Genomic DNA, 13,502 nt, shown 5'->3' with positions numbered 1-13,502 from the left:
AAATACTGTTTATTTAATTAATGATAACTTTTTCAAATTCATTTACCATCGTTTTTAATTTCGCGTGTCCTAATTGGTTCTGTGATTGTTATTTCTCAGAAGTGGAGTCACAGATGCACGGTCTTTTTCAACGCAAATATATTTTTTTGTCAAACTAAACCTTATAAGCCAAATATTTTCCGGTAAGAACGATATGTTTTTAAACTGAAATGAACTGTAAAATATTTAAAATAAATGTAAAACTTTTTTATTTTGAAGTACGAGGTATGCCATTTATATTCCGAATAACACATCATTCAAATGTCCACCTCAGCCTCGACTGCAGTATTGAATTTGATAGACCCAATTGTCGATAACTTTCTCCCGCTGCAATTTCAGAAACGCACGGTTCAATATTAAATTAAAAAGTTTAGTTTTTCATTCGGAAACATCATTTTTTACGAAATTCTGGATCAATTTGAAGCTATTGATTATCAGTTCTTGAGTCTACATAATCTTATACGGATGTAAACCTAAGTTTTTCAGCAGAGTACTCAACGTTGTGTTCTGTGAAAGGTGGAACTCTTGTGAAACTCATAGAATGGACAAATTTGCAACCACAACAAAATCGACTCAAGACTTCCTTCACTTCTGGCATCAATACTTCTTGCAGTATAACCTCGTATTGGTGGTCTAGTCTCGTGTAAATTGTAATCACCCTCAAACGTATCAATGATTCGACGAATAGCAAGCACAGAAGGACGATTAGTATATCGTCCATAATTTTCATAAACCGAACGTTCAATAAAAGGAGGATTATTTTTATAAAACTTCTGAGTAATTTCCAAGCGCTCTACAAGCGTGTAATTCACTATAATGATAAGCATGCAGTTTAGGTTGAGGTGGCGATTGTCATTACTTTCGAGTGTTTATTAGTAATCATCACTCCCATATGAGGTAATTATTTAAAATATTCGTTAATTTGATTACTTTAATTTGTTAAATTTCATTTCAAAAAACCACATCAACGAGAAACAGTATTTATAGTAATCACGTCTCTTTCGACTCAGGATTCGTTACTTCAGGTCCCTCGAATAACAAATACTCAAGTAACAAGAAGTACTTTTTCACTCTTTAGTACTCTCTAGAATGGAGAGCTTATTAGCACCCACACTAATAAGCTAAAGGACTAAACAATTCGATCGAAAAGTTCTATCGGCGTTAGAGTTCATTACTTTGATGGGGTTATTTAAATAACTAAAATCTGGAATCGAAATACGCTAGCATTAAGGCATTGTCAGTGTTTTGTTAAGAGAAGCTACGGAAATAATGTGTTTCCTTCTGCTTCTAATGGAGCGAACATAACAGAAACGAAGCAAAGAGATACATTTTCGTGCAGTGGATGACGGAAGTGATCACCCCTACCCTCTGATTTGAAGATTTGACCATGAGATCAGATATTATACTGAATTATTTTTACATAATATATATTGAACAATCATATCAACTTAACGCTAATCCTTGAATGTTATTGTTCCAGGTTGAAATGACCGGTAGTAGCATTTTTGATTATATCCATCAACAAGACCATTCAGAAATAGCTGAGCAATTAGGTTTAGGATTATCGCAAGGGCAGAACTTGGCCTCACCGGGAAGTGGTTCAGAAGAGAGTGGTTCTGCAACAGGGACCAACAACCCTGACGGTAAGGGTAAGGTTCAAACAACAACATTTTGAATATTCACTTAGTATTCAACGTATTGTTTTTGTTCCCCAGTATCTGTTTTGTTTCATTTTGTAAGTTTAAAGAGCTCCTATTAATCAAAAACTGTAGTAAACTACGCAAGACTGTTACTCGAACTCCAAAAAATATAAAAGCGTGCTGGACATAACAGATTTGGAAATGGCGTCTTAAATCCCGTAGAATGATAATAAACTGACCGAATGACGTATGCTGGCCAGTAATAAAAAAGACAGATCTGAATGGTTATACCTGAACAAAAATACACCCATACAGTGGCCCCGACAGGAAGTGTTATTTAAGTATTCAACGGACGAAGTTACTACGTGTTCAATTGTTATTCTATGGCAGTATCACGCTGTCACGCTGAGGAATGCTACAATGGCGAATATTATATACGGAGCTTAAGTTATTTGTTTGAACACCCTAATAGTGCATTTTAATTATTGTATTTTTTTCTATTAACTCGACAATTCATATTCTGAAGTGTCAACCCTGTTTTAAACCCATTTTAGAGCTGCACAGCAGCACAACGACATACACAAAACTCTTCTGAGGATAGCATTCGATCAGAAAAAGTCTTGCTGCTTTGAAACATATTCTGGGTCGTTCAATTTTGCTTAATTTATTGTTAATCGTTCATACCTAGCTATTAAGTGTCGTTTCCAAATCTTCTAGAATTAACGGCAAGTTATTTATGTTCTTCCACTGCTGGTGGTTTTAATCAATATTTTTTTTACATTTGCGTCAAATTTATAATGACTTAGTGCATCGATTCAATTAACAAAATGCATTGCTGTTGAATAATAAAAATCCAGTGAATTAAGTTCATATGAGCTCTTTGTACTGATTAAAGTCTCTAACATTTTGAAAATGTGGGTATATATTCAATCAACAAAATTCCTTTCAGTTTCAACCGTGATGTCACTAGGAACAAATCCACCTTATAAGGGCTTAGATAGGGCATTTTGCATTAGGATGAAGTCAACTTTAACTAAAAGGGGCTGTCATTTTAAATCTTCAGGGTATAGAGTAAGTATTTTAGTAGATTTGATAATATATTATGCAGGGTATTTTAGTAGATTTGATAATATATTATGCAGGGTGCCCCAATCTTAGTGTAACAGAAATTGAATGGAGATTAGTGATGGAAAGAATCGAATTAAACTTCATGATTTTGCGTTTATTGATATAAAGCAGATAAATAATTCGAGACGTTTTATGGAAGGTCTATGATGCAAGAAACAACAAAAAGGAATTTACCGTTGTCAAAGAGGGGTGTAAAAAAGCAGATTATTGAAATTGAGCATTACAAGAAAAAGGACGAATTAGCAACTTAAATAGGACAAAAAAAATCAGACATTAGATTCGTGCACCCTCACTGATCGGCAAAAACCGCATAATGATACAACTCCACGATTTTTTTAACCTAAATCTAAGCTAATCGTTTTTCCAAATTCTCTCGTAACCACTTCAGATTCTAACTTTAATATCATCTTTTTGAAATTTTATTAGACAAATAATGCCAGAGAATCAAACTGGTCTTACCGTCATCGAGATGAGAAAACTAGCTCATTAAAGTATATTTTCCATAGTAAGTTACCACGTCCAAGCACCCTGTATTACTTCTGCAAATTTTGATTATTTCTACATACGTACTAAGAATCTTTTCTTTGCATTCTAGGTGGTTTTAATGCTGTGTAAGCTAAGACCTCAATACGTGTTTCCGCATTCACGTAAATCGCAACAGCCACCCATTTTGGGTATGGTAGCTGTTGCAATAGCACTGCCTCCACCTAGTGTACATGAGATTCGTCTAGAATCTGACATGTTCGTCACTAGGATAAATTTCGACTTTAAAATCGCCCATTGTGAGCCAAAAGTTATTGACTTATTAGATTATACACCCGAAGAACTGACTGGTAGAAATTTGTATTCATTGTGCCATGGTGAAGATGCCAACAAGCTAAGAAAGTGTCATATAGATTGTAAGTTTTACTTTCCATTCAATCGAATTCACATGACTAAAAAGTTCATTTTTTAGTAATAAATAAGGGACAAGTTTTGACCCACTATTATAGAATAATGAATAAAAACGGAGGATATACGTGGCTTCAAACGTGCGCCACTGTAGTGTGCAACTCCAAAAACGCCGAAGAGCAAAATATTATTTGCGTAAATTACGTATTAAGGTATTATAGATGGTGGTTTCTTCGATGCATCGATCTCACATACTTCCTAATTTTAGTGGTAGAGAGTATGAAAACCTTATAATGGATTGTTGCCAAATGGAAGACAACTCGCACCTGGTTAAAAGGGAAGAAGCTAGCAGCAATGATCCAGAAAATGGATCTCCAGATGCTGATCGAGGAGGTACGTTGGAGTACCAGCAATGCTAGTAGAAGGTGCTTTTTACGATTGCACTCCGTTTGATTTTTATCGGAAAAATATTTTTGGCTAAGCATGGTGAAACACGGTTAATAAACTGTAAAACTACAAGTAAACTCAAATTCCAGATGACAGAAATAGCGGAGGTCCACCCAATCCACCTTCAGATCCATCTCAAGATCTAGAAGATAGCACAAACCACGGCGCGGACCCTGGGAATATCACTAAAGACATCGGCGATCTAAGAACCCGCCGATTAGATCCGGTTACAAATGTAGCTCAACTTCAAGGTACCGCTACACCTGTAGTAGACCAAAGAAAATCTACCACTCCCATTAGACGAGCGCAAAAAAGGAAAAACACATCTTCAGACGAAACCGATGAAGAAGAGGCAGTCAATGCGAACAGAAATGTTGTAATGAGTCCAGCTAGTTCGTGTCATTCTACTACCGGCACCCATCCGATTGTTTCTGCCCCAGAGTCTACAGGCAATAGTCCGAAGAAACTGGACGATACAGGTGAGTTCTATCAACATCACAGTTTTATTTTTTTATTTAATTCAATGTATTTCTGTGGCTCTATGTGGTTCAGGAATTTCTTCTGTGGCTCTATGCGTCAGACAAGTGCCTCATTACTTCTTTTATGTTCACGCCCTCACATATTATTTCTGGTTCACAATAAACACAAACTCAGTTCGTTGGTGAACTTTTTGGAGGCAATTAAAGAACACACGGGAAACCGAGTCTGTTCTAAACAATTTTCGACGGACACGCTCGAGGTCCCGCTGCTAGCCGTTCATAATTAAAAAGTTTCTATTTTGTGAGAACTTTGACTGAGGATACTTTATTTTATCAGTTTCAATGTTTTATTTTCAGACGTATTTTGTGACCACCACATTTGACAAAAATATTTTTTCTGAATGAACAATGATTCAGTATCACAGATGTATCAGTATGACAGAAAGTTTTACTTATTTCTGCCATACTGATATGAGTCTGCACTTGCTGAATATTTTGCTTCATTTCTTTTTTCTGTTTGCTACATTTCTGTCTTCTCCGCGTGTCCGGAATTTATTGCCTAGCTTTTTTTATTTATGTTTTAAATGATAGCTTGTGTTTTAATGTTCGTTTGGTGTGGACCCGCAATTATAGTTTGTCCCTTCTCAATGCAGAGCAGCTTAGTGCACCTTCACAATATAAAATATTATACTAAAATATCCCTTCACTTTAATCTCCTTGTAACACCTCTATATTTTCAAGGATTTTCAAACTCAATATTGGCTTTAAAAAATCTCTCTAAGATTATAAAAGCATAATTTCATTACTTTATAGTCTGAATATATGATTGTTTATTGCAGCAAGTAGTACAGGAGGTACATCTGTAAAGGACCTAGAAAACGCCATGTCAAAGCATCTTCCAGCATGCAAATCTCCTAATCACCAGCCTACAGATTTTAGTACAGATGCACTTCTAAAGCAACAACAAAGAACTACTATTCAGTGGATCGGTGCCCATCAGCAGTTGCAACAACAAGGTCCTTTGCCAGCTTCTGCGCTATTGAGACAACTGTATGCTAATAGAGAGAGTGTTATTAGAGCTAACGTGCACGGAATTACTAGTGCTGGAAGATCCAGTAGCGCATCAGGTAATGCTGAGCTCGAATTATTAACGAACATTTTCTTTCGAACATCTGATTTTTCTCTAGGCTATTATCCAACAGATAGTCAAGTAGGTCCTCTACCAACACCTCCTGGAAGTGAAGGATCGTCATCTTACAGTGATCACCAGTTCCTCTTATCGCAGCACCAAAATTACCCTACGGGATATTCCATGGACTATCATTCAGCAATGACTCCTCCGTCCAGTGTTTCACCTAGAGATAAACATCAACAGCTCCACAGTGGAGTCACTTTCGATTCACCAGTTCCATATCAAGATGTTCTCAGACAGTACCCGGATAGTCCTCTACCCTTGAAACCTCAAGTGTACTCTTATGTCGATCAGCCTCAGTTTTACCATCACGGCACTGCAGGAGCTGGATTTCATTTGTACCATCCTAGCAAAGGAACTGGCGCACCTTCAAATTGGTATGCTCCTTCATAGTAATATTGAGTGAGGTGGTACCCTTCGTTATTTATTAATTATTTTTCTTCAAGTTGTTTTATGTTAATTTTCTATGTTTTACTGAAGACTATTGAAGTATTCACAAATTCACAATCGAGTTTTCTAGAAGTAATGTATGAACCGATGAGAATTCTCTACTAGGTATGTACCGTTTTTATAGCTTATTGTATTTATGTATCTCATATGTACAGAGGAACTTATCACTGGACAAAATTGTCTACCAAACTGCAAGTGTGTAAAACGTATAGTGAATGCTTTAGACTCGTTCGTAGTGTTCACGCCACTGTACCAAACCAAAGAACTTACTATGAAATAACATGCCTTTAATCGCATGTCATTAGAAGCAGATGTAGTATGGTGACCATGTTATTTTGTATTATTAATATCTACAAACTGTTTCACTGATCTGAAAAATTACTGACATGTAAATATATATTGACTTCAATTGAATATATAGAAATTCGTTAGCAGAATTAAATAAAGTCATATTTTTAGTTAAATAATTCAAAAATATGCAGAAAACTTTCCAATATTATTAAACGATTTGTTCGCCTAAATATATTTAATTGAATTGCTAATTTCATGCAGTAGAATGTAAATGCTTGAAAGTTGAAGACATGCAGGGTCTGTCAAAATGATCAAAATATATCAATTAATATTTTTACAGACTCTGACCGCTCCGAACTATGTAAATATTATCTTAGAATATTCTAGCTATATAGGTACTTGTATGTATGTTATTTTTGTTGGGCATTGATTCGCGTTAAATTATAACTTTTTATACAGCGTCACAAAGTGTAATATTCTTAAGTTCAGTTACGTTTTAATTAATTTGGTTAAGTTGCGACTGACTGATATAATATGACTACCAATAAAACCCATGAAGTTTGAGTCAAGTACTACTTTCATAGTTTACACGAAACTAAAACTGAGACTAGACTGTGTTTATCATGATCAAAACCGGTGCTGATAAAGCCATAATGTGATATTTTCTTAATTTTGTTAATTTACTTTGTTAGAATTGATTATCACATATTAAGGTTCAGTACAAAAACATCGTAAAAAAATTGACGAAAATGAATGTGCAATACATTGTGGTTTATATTTAGTTTTTTACGAGTCCTTATAATACAATATATAGATTTAGATACATTTGCCAAATTTAAATTCAGTTTGCATTAGATACTACCTCAACTTTTATGTATATGGCAGGAAGGATCCACGAAATTTGTCAACATCAAAATTCTAGTAGTCACTGTTTATTTATATTGTTCAATAAATTATTTACAAAAAAATGCTGATTTTTTTGGAAAGTATACAGGCAGAATCCCAAATATCATTTCCCGAGCAGAAATGCTTCACGTTGGCAAAAATTGACAATTGCTACATTAATACAGAAAAAAAGGGTTATCTGTGAGCTTTAGTTGTAGGTCCCGATTGAGCTTTTGGTAACTTCACAAGAAATTTGAAACTTGAAAAGGTTAAAAGACGAAATTTGAATATGATATACAAGATTAGCATAAAATGTTATTCATTATGCGACTTTTTTCCCGTTTCAGCAACTGAAGTTTTATGGTTTTTTTTATATTTCGCTCTCTTTGCTCTGCTGACTTCAAATAATTTTGGTTTTGGACAGATTTCCTGCTGAACTAAACAGATTTCCTTAATTCCTTCCAGGTACTACGCAGCTTTCGGTAAGTTTAGCATTACTTTGCTCCTGCTTGCCATCCGTCAACAATCAACACGTAGAACTTTTAGTCCCATTTGGACGGATTCGTAGTTTTACATTAAGCTTGATCTGAAGATTTTCGCTAAAGAACCTCTTGAGAACTGTTTGCTAAAGTGTCTGTAGTTGCGTAAAACCGTTCATTTTTCATCAACATTTACAAATCGTGCAAAATTCAGGATTTTATGTGATTTGAATGAATGAATGAAATCATGAATCATCATCATGAAAATTAATTTTTGAAGGTTTGAAGAAACTTTGACCGAGAAGAAAGAAACTTCTGTTAATATGGCGTGCACAAGAATAGTGTCTTAATGAATGGAAGGCTCTATTTGATAATAATATACATATTGTGGTCATTAAATTGGATAAATTTTCAATGGGGCCAAAAAGAGCAAATTTCACATCAACTTGAAAACAACTTACCTAATGCTCAAGTTCTTTTGGCAAATAAAAATTAGGTGTTAAATTAATTTGACATCAATAAAAAATATAACTCAGGACAATTCCAGGAATGTTTGCTGAATTGTGAATAACCGTATCCATTGACTAGGAAATAACGTATCAAATATTTTAAATAATTTGTACCAAGAGTGGAGAAGGTAGTGGCTAAGCAGACATTCCGACCTGTATATGGTTTGGATAACAGAGGATATTACGCAAAAACGTATTTATAAACTTTGATAGGACAATTATGAAGAACAAAATTTGTTGGCGGAAAGGAGAAACGATTGACCGTTTGGACGTGAATAATCGACATTTTTTTTGCCTTTCAAGCGATTTCGATATCTTCCTTATTATAGACTCACACTTTATATGTATATAAATATTAGAGATATTCTCATGTCGGAACCAATCAATCAACCTGAAAAAATTGGTATGAGAAATTTTCATTTGATTTCATATGCATTATACGGAGTTTCATTGCAGACTCAAATACTTTATATACGAATACGGGAGAATTTCTTATGTCGGCAACAGGTATTTAAATTCGAGAAACCTGCGTGTGAAACTTTGAGATTATTGCATACCGGACTCCTAAACATAAACAGTGTATCGTTATGTAACCAATGTATATAAAAATATGTGTCATTATTTGTATCTGACCAAGCACAACTCACATTGGACCTCTGTGTTGTACATATTTAGCATCTTCTGCTAATTACTAATTATTTTCGTCGAAAATGCACAACGACCAATATCGACTATGAATCCGAGTGCTGGGTGGCTTGATAAATTTGAAAACGATATGCGATTCGACAACTATCCATCACAGGGGAAAAATTATACAGTGATGAGGGAGCTGTAGAGCCATTCAAAGAACTGCTTCGAAACAAAGTCCGGGAAATACCGTTGTTGCACCAAATCTTTAATGCATACAAAAATAGCCTTTTTGGAAATTACTCCTTCAAGACACTTGCTGACACAATATGAGGCAATATCCCCAAGCAATGAGCAATGAAAAATAAGCAATTGTATTGCAGTTTTGTTCAAGCGCCTCTGAGACTCGTAAAATTAAATTATTAGTGCTAGGCAGATCTGAAAAGCCTCGACAGGAGAAAGGCACGATTCACCAAAGATATTTTTAAAGAATCGTTCTACAGATTTTGTTCCTGCCGTTCGAAAAAATGCGAGAGCTGAATTTACATACAAATGCTCTTCTAATTTTAGACAATGCGCCAGGACACCAATACTTTTTTAGATGACAAATTGTTGCAATATTTAGTATGCAGGGTGTCCCAAAAGTATCCGCACAAAACAAAATGGCGGATTCCTGGGGTGAAAATATGATGACAACTTACCTAAGTCCAAAAGTTGACGGTTGCCGAAATACAGGGCGTCAAAGTTACATGTTAATTTCAGTTTTTCGTTATTCTACTTTGAACGGAGCTGAATATTTTAACGAAATTTGGTATACAGGGGTTTTTGAACATAAGAAATCCAAATGTCCCATCAAATTTTGATCAACTTGTAGAAAAAGCCAATTGCGGCGATATCTGGGCAAAAAAATGGTTTTAACTTTTTGATCACCCGGTATACTGACTTCTAAACTGGTTGGGTCTAATCGCCTATTAATTTTGCACAAAAAAGGAATTCTTAGTCGATGTCCCAATAAGCCTCTGTTTCCGAGATATTTGCGATTACACTGCAAAATGCGGAATTGTGAGGACATTTTATAATGCATGTCACGTAGTGTGACACAGCGACACGGATTTATTTGGTGTCTGTTAAAGTGACACCAGTGCCACTATATACTAAGTTTTGATTTCAATTAGTTAATATGCCAAAGCCTTAATTTTTTTCGAACTTGGAAATGCGAAATGTGGTTAGTCTATGTCCAGCAAAATTTTAGTGGACGCAGTGCCAAACGGCGTTACTTAGAATTGTATCCCAATAGAAGGCAACCGTATTTAAAGTTATTCGGAGACATCTACTGTCGATTAGGGTAAACTGGTTGTTTTAAGACCAAAGTTAATATCTTGGGACGTCCGAAAATTTCAACTCCAGAACAAGAGGAAGACGTTCCGGTTCGTGTTGGAGAAAATCCAGAAATAAGCAGCGACGATTGGAAACTGCAACTGGCGTAAGCAAGTCTTCAGTTCGTAGGATTTTTCAGCAAGAAAATCTCCATCCTTGGCATTTTACGCCGGTGCAGAATTTATTAGAGGACGATTTTGCTAGAGCCGTTAGTAATTACCTAAACCAACATTTTACAAATCGGTGGATAGGTCGTTCTTGGGCTTGGCCGGCGCGATTCCTGGCTTTAACCCATTAGATTTTTGTGTTTGGAGTTATTTAAAATCATTAGTGTACGATCAAACGGTAGACACCCGAGATGAGTTGATAAATAAAATTATGAATGCGGCCGAATGATTTCGAAATGAAAATATGTTTGTTTAAAATTAGACGCTCCCTCAATAAACGCATTTCAAAATGTATTGAAGTTAACGGGGGACATTTTCAGCAATTGCTGTAGAAAATGAATGTTTCATTGTTAGTGATTAAGATAAAAAGATCCTACTGTTAAAGAATGATGTTTAGTAAATATTTTTTAACTTAGACACTTATTGTGGCTTATTTTTTGTAAATACTGCACTTTGCGGTTTAATCGCAAATATCTCGGAAACTGAGGCTTGTTGGGACATCGACTAATATCTTTTTTTGTRCAAAATTAATAAGCGATTAGACCCAACCAGTTTAGAAGTCAGAATACCGWGTGACCAAAAATTTAAAACAATTTTTATGCCCAGATATTGCCGTAAGTGGTTTTTTCTACAAGTTGATCAAAATCTGATGATAGATTTRGATTTCTTATGCTCAAAAATCCCTGTATACCAAATTTCGTTAAAATATGCAGCTCCGTTCAAAGTAGAATAACGAAAAACTGAAATTMAAATGTAACTTTGACGCCTTGTACGTCGGCAACCGTCAACTTTTGGACTAAGGTGAGTTGTATTAAATCTTCATATTTTCATCCCAGGAATCCACCATTTTGTTTTGTGCCATTACTTTTGGGACACTCTGTATATAATATAATATATAATTGAGATTAGATAGGTTAAAATGTTTCGTGAGAAAAAAGTTTCTTCCAAACATTTTTGTGGAGATATTTGAGCTAGCATGTAAATAAGATATCAAACTGTGCCATAATTATCACAATACGATCACTTTTAAGTTGGAAAACTTACAGTCCTACCGGCTACTATGTGTGGTTAAAATTTTGAATAGGAATGATATTTTTAATAGATTTACAGACCCATTTCAGGTGTCATATCCTGTATAATTGGGACACCCTATATTGTTTCATTAATGGGAACATAATGTGTTCTAGAGCAAAAACGCAATATTTTAATGAGAACAACTAAATGTCGAAATGCCGGTTATCAACAAATTTCAAATTGAAAACATGCGACTCACCCGGATACAACCTGGATGCTCGTATCAGCTCATTTCCATATGTTGTCAATCTTAAACAGGTATTCTGGATAGGAAATGTTTTGAACAGTTTTTAACAACACTTTTGCAATCAACCATAACAAACAATTAACACGCGCACAATTAATTGCGACAGTCGCGCATCGGTCAAAATTTATATTTGATGTGTCATCACTCAGGAAAACGTTAAATAAACAATGCATTTTAGATGGAAGTTCTGAGTTAGCAAAAACTGATCTCATTATAAAAATTGCGACGAAATCAACATCAATAGTTTCTTTTTCTGGAATTAAACAGTTTTCGCACTCAACATCCAGGAAAACGTTCACCAKGAAGAAATTTAACAGACTTGCTAATTTGGAAAAAAACAGGAAGGGGAATGGTTAACAATATCGACATATAAATTTAACTAACCTAATAATTATTTCAGTTTACAATTTAGATTTCGTAAATTTGATTTTTTATTGTGTTAAATTTTTATTCATTTAAAATTTCAAAATGTAGTACTGCGTTAGCACAAGGACGTATCCAGGGGAGGGGTCATGGGGGTCATGACCCCCCCTATTGTGCTGACTTTATAACGACTAACAATAATTTTTCTAATCTCATAGACAACAGAACACCGAATTTCTACTACTTGACCCCCCCCCTGACTCGAATGCTGGATCCGCCCCTGCGTTAGCAGTTATTCCACTTAGGATACAAAAACCAACAAGTAACAGATTTTTCTTGTGATGAAAAAAATTTCCAAAATTATTTGCTCGAAAAAGCGGCGAAATAAATGTAGTTTTTGTCCCAAGCCGGAAAATTCGTAATATTGTTCCTGCGATTTTTAGTATTACTTCATAAAATAATTTCTTCATTTGTAGCCTTAATAGACCATTTTCCAAGAAAAAATATCCAACTGTCCAAGATAAGAWCAACCAGAATGACGATCGAAAATGATAAGCTTTTTATATTTTTATAGGGAAAAGTTAAGCAATTAAAAGACTAATAAATATGAAACGATTTCGCAATTTTTTACCGAAGTTTAATGTTTATGTCCATCAACTTTAAACCCTTTTCGGTTTCCGATATCTCCATACTCGCTCATTTTTACCTTGGCCACAGTGTTTATTTTTTATGGAATATGGTGCCCCGAAAACATGAATAAATAAATTATTTTATAAAATAATACTAAATATCATATTAAAAGGTTCCGAATTTTTTCAGACCCAGAAAAACTGTATCTTTTTGGTCACTTTTCAGGCAACATTAAAAAAATTATACGCAGAACTACAATTTCAGATTTAAATGAAAACGTGCTTCGAAATGCACGTTTTCATTTAAATGACAAATTTTATTTGCTATTTTTTTTAATAAAACGCCGTTAAAGGAATATACAATAAAAACAACGGTGAACAAAAATGATGGGCTGAATAATTATTTGGTCAGTTCAATTTTTATATTATATATTTTATATTTATGTCGACTATTTCGCACGTACCCCCTCCTAAATGACCTGATCCATTAAAGTTTTGAAATATTCGAGCCTTTGTGTCAAACAGTTGAAAGTGAACTGTTACGTGGTTGACATGGTCGTTCATATTCCAGAAAACGGTGTAAAACAC

At 34.7% G+C, this 13,502-nt stretch overlaps 1 protein-coding gene across 7 annotated transcripts in view; it reads left to right on the top strand.

Moving 5' to 3' along the window:
* Positions 1-7,121, top strand: part of LOC109533872 (protein trachealess) — a 99,077-nt gene extending 91,956 nt beyond the window's left edge. For all 7 annotated transcript variants that reach the window (XM_048660642.1, XM_019899379.2, XM_048660641.1 and 4 more), the window contains 8 exons: positions 1,520-1,682; positions 2,629-2,750; positions 3,403-3,706; positions 3,763-3,910; positions 3,967-4,091; positions 4,235-4,624; positions 5,464-5,751; positions 5,812-7,121. In XM_048660642.1, coding sequence (XP_048516599.1) covers positions 1,520-1,682; positions 2,629-2,750; positions 3,403-3,706; positions 3,763-3,910; positions 3,967-4,091; positions 4,235-4,624; positions 5,464-5,751; positions 5,812-6,209 — 1,938 coding nt within the window. In that variant the 3' untranslated portion in view covers positions 6,210-7,121. The remainder of the gene's footprint in view (positions 1-1,519; positions 1,683-2,628; positions 2,751-3,402; positions 3,707-3,762; positions 3,911-3,966; positions 4,092-4,234; positions 4,625-5,463; positions 5,752-5,811) is intronic.
* Positions 7,122-13,502: the final 6,381 nt, after the last annotated feature.

The sequence above is a fragment of the Dendroctonus ponderosae genome, unplaced genomic scaffold (genome assembly GCF_020466585.1).
Source record: "Dendroctonus ponderosae isolate FM_Combo_2020 unplaced genomic scaffold, Dpon_F_20191213v2 Dpon_F_20191213_1, whole genome shotgun sequence".
NCBI lineage: Eukaryota > Metazoa > Arthropoda > Insecta > Coleoptera > Curculionidae > Dendroctonus > Dendroctonus ponderosae.
This window is presented reverse-complemented; position numbering and strand designations above follow the sequence as displayed.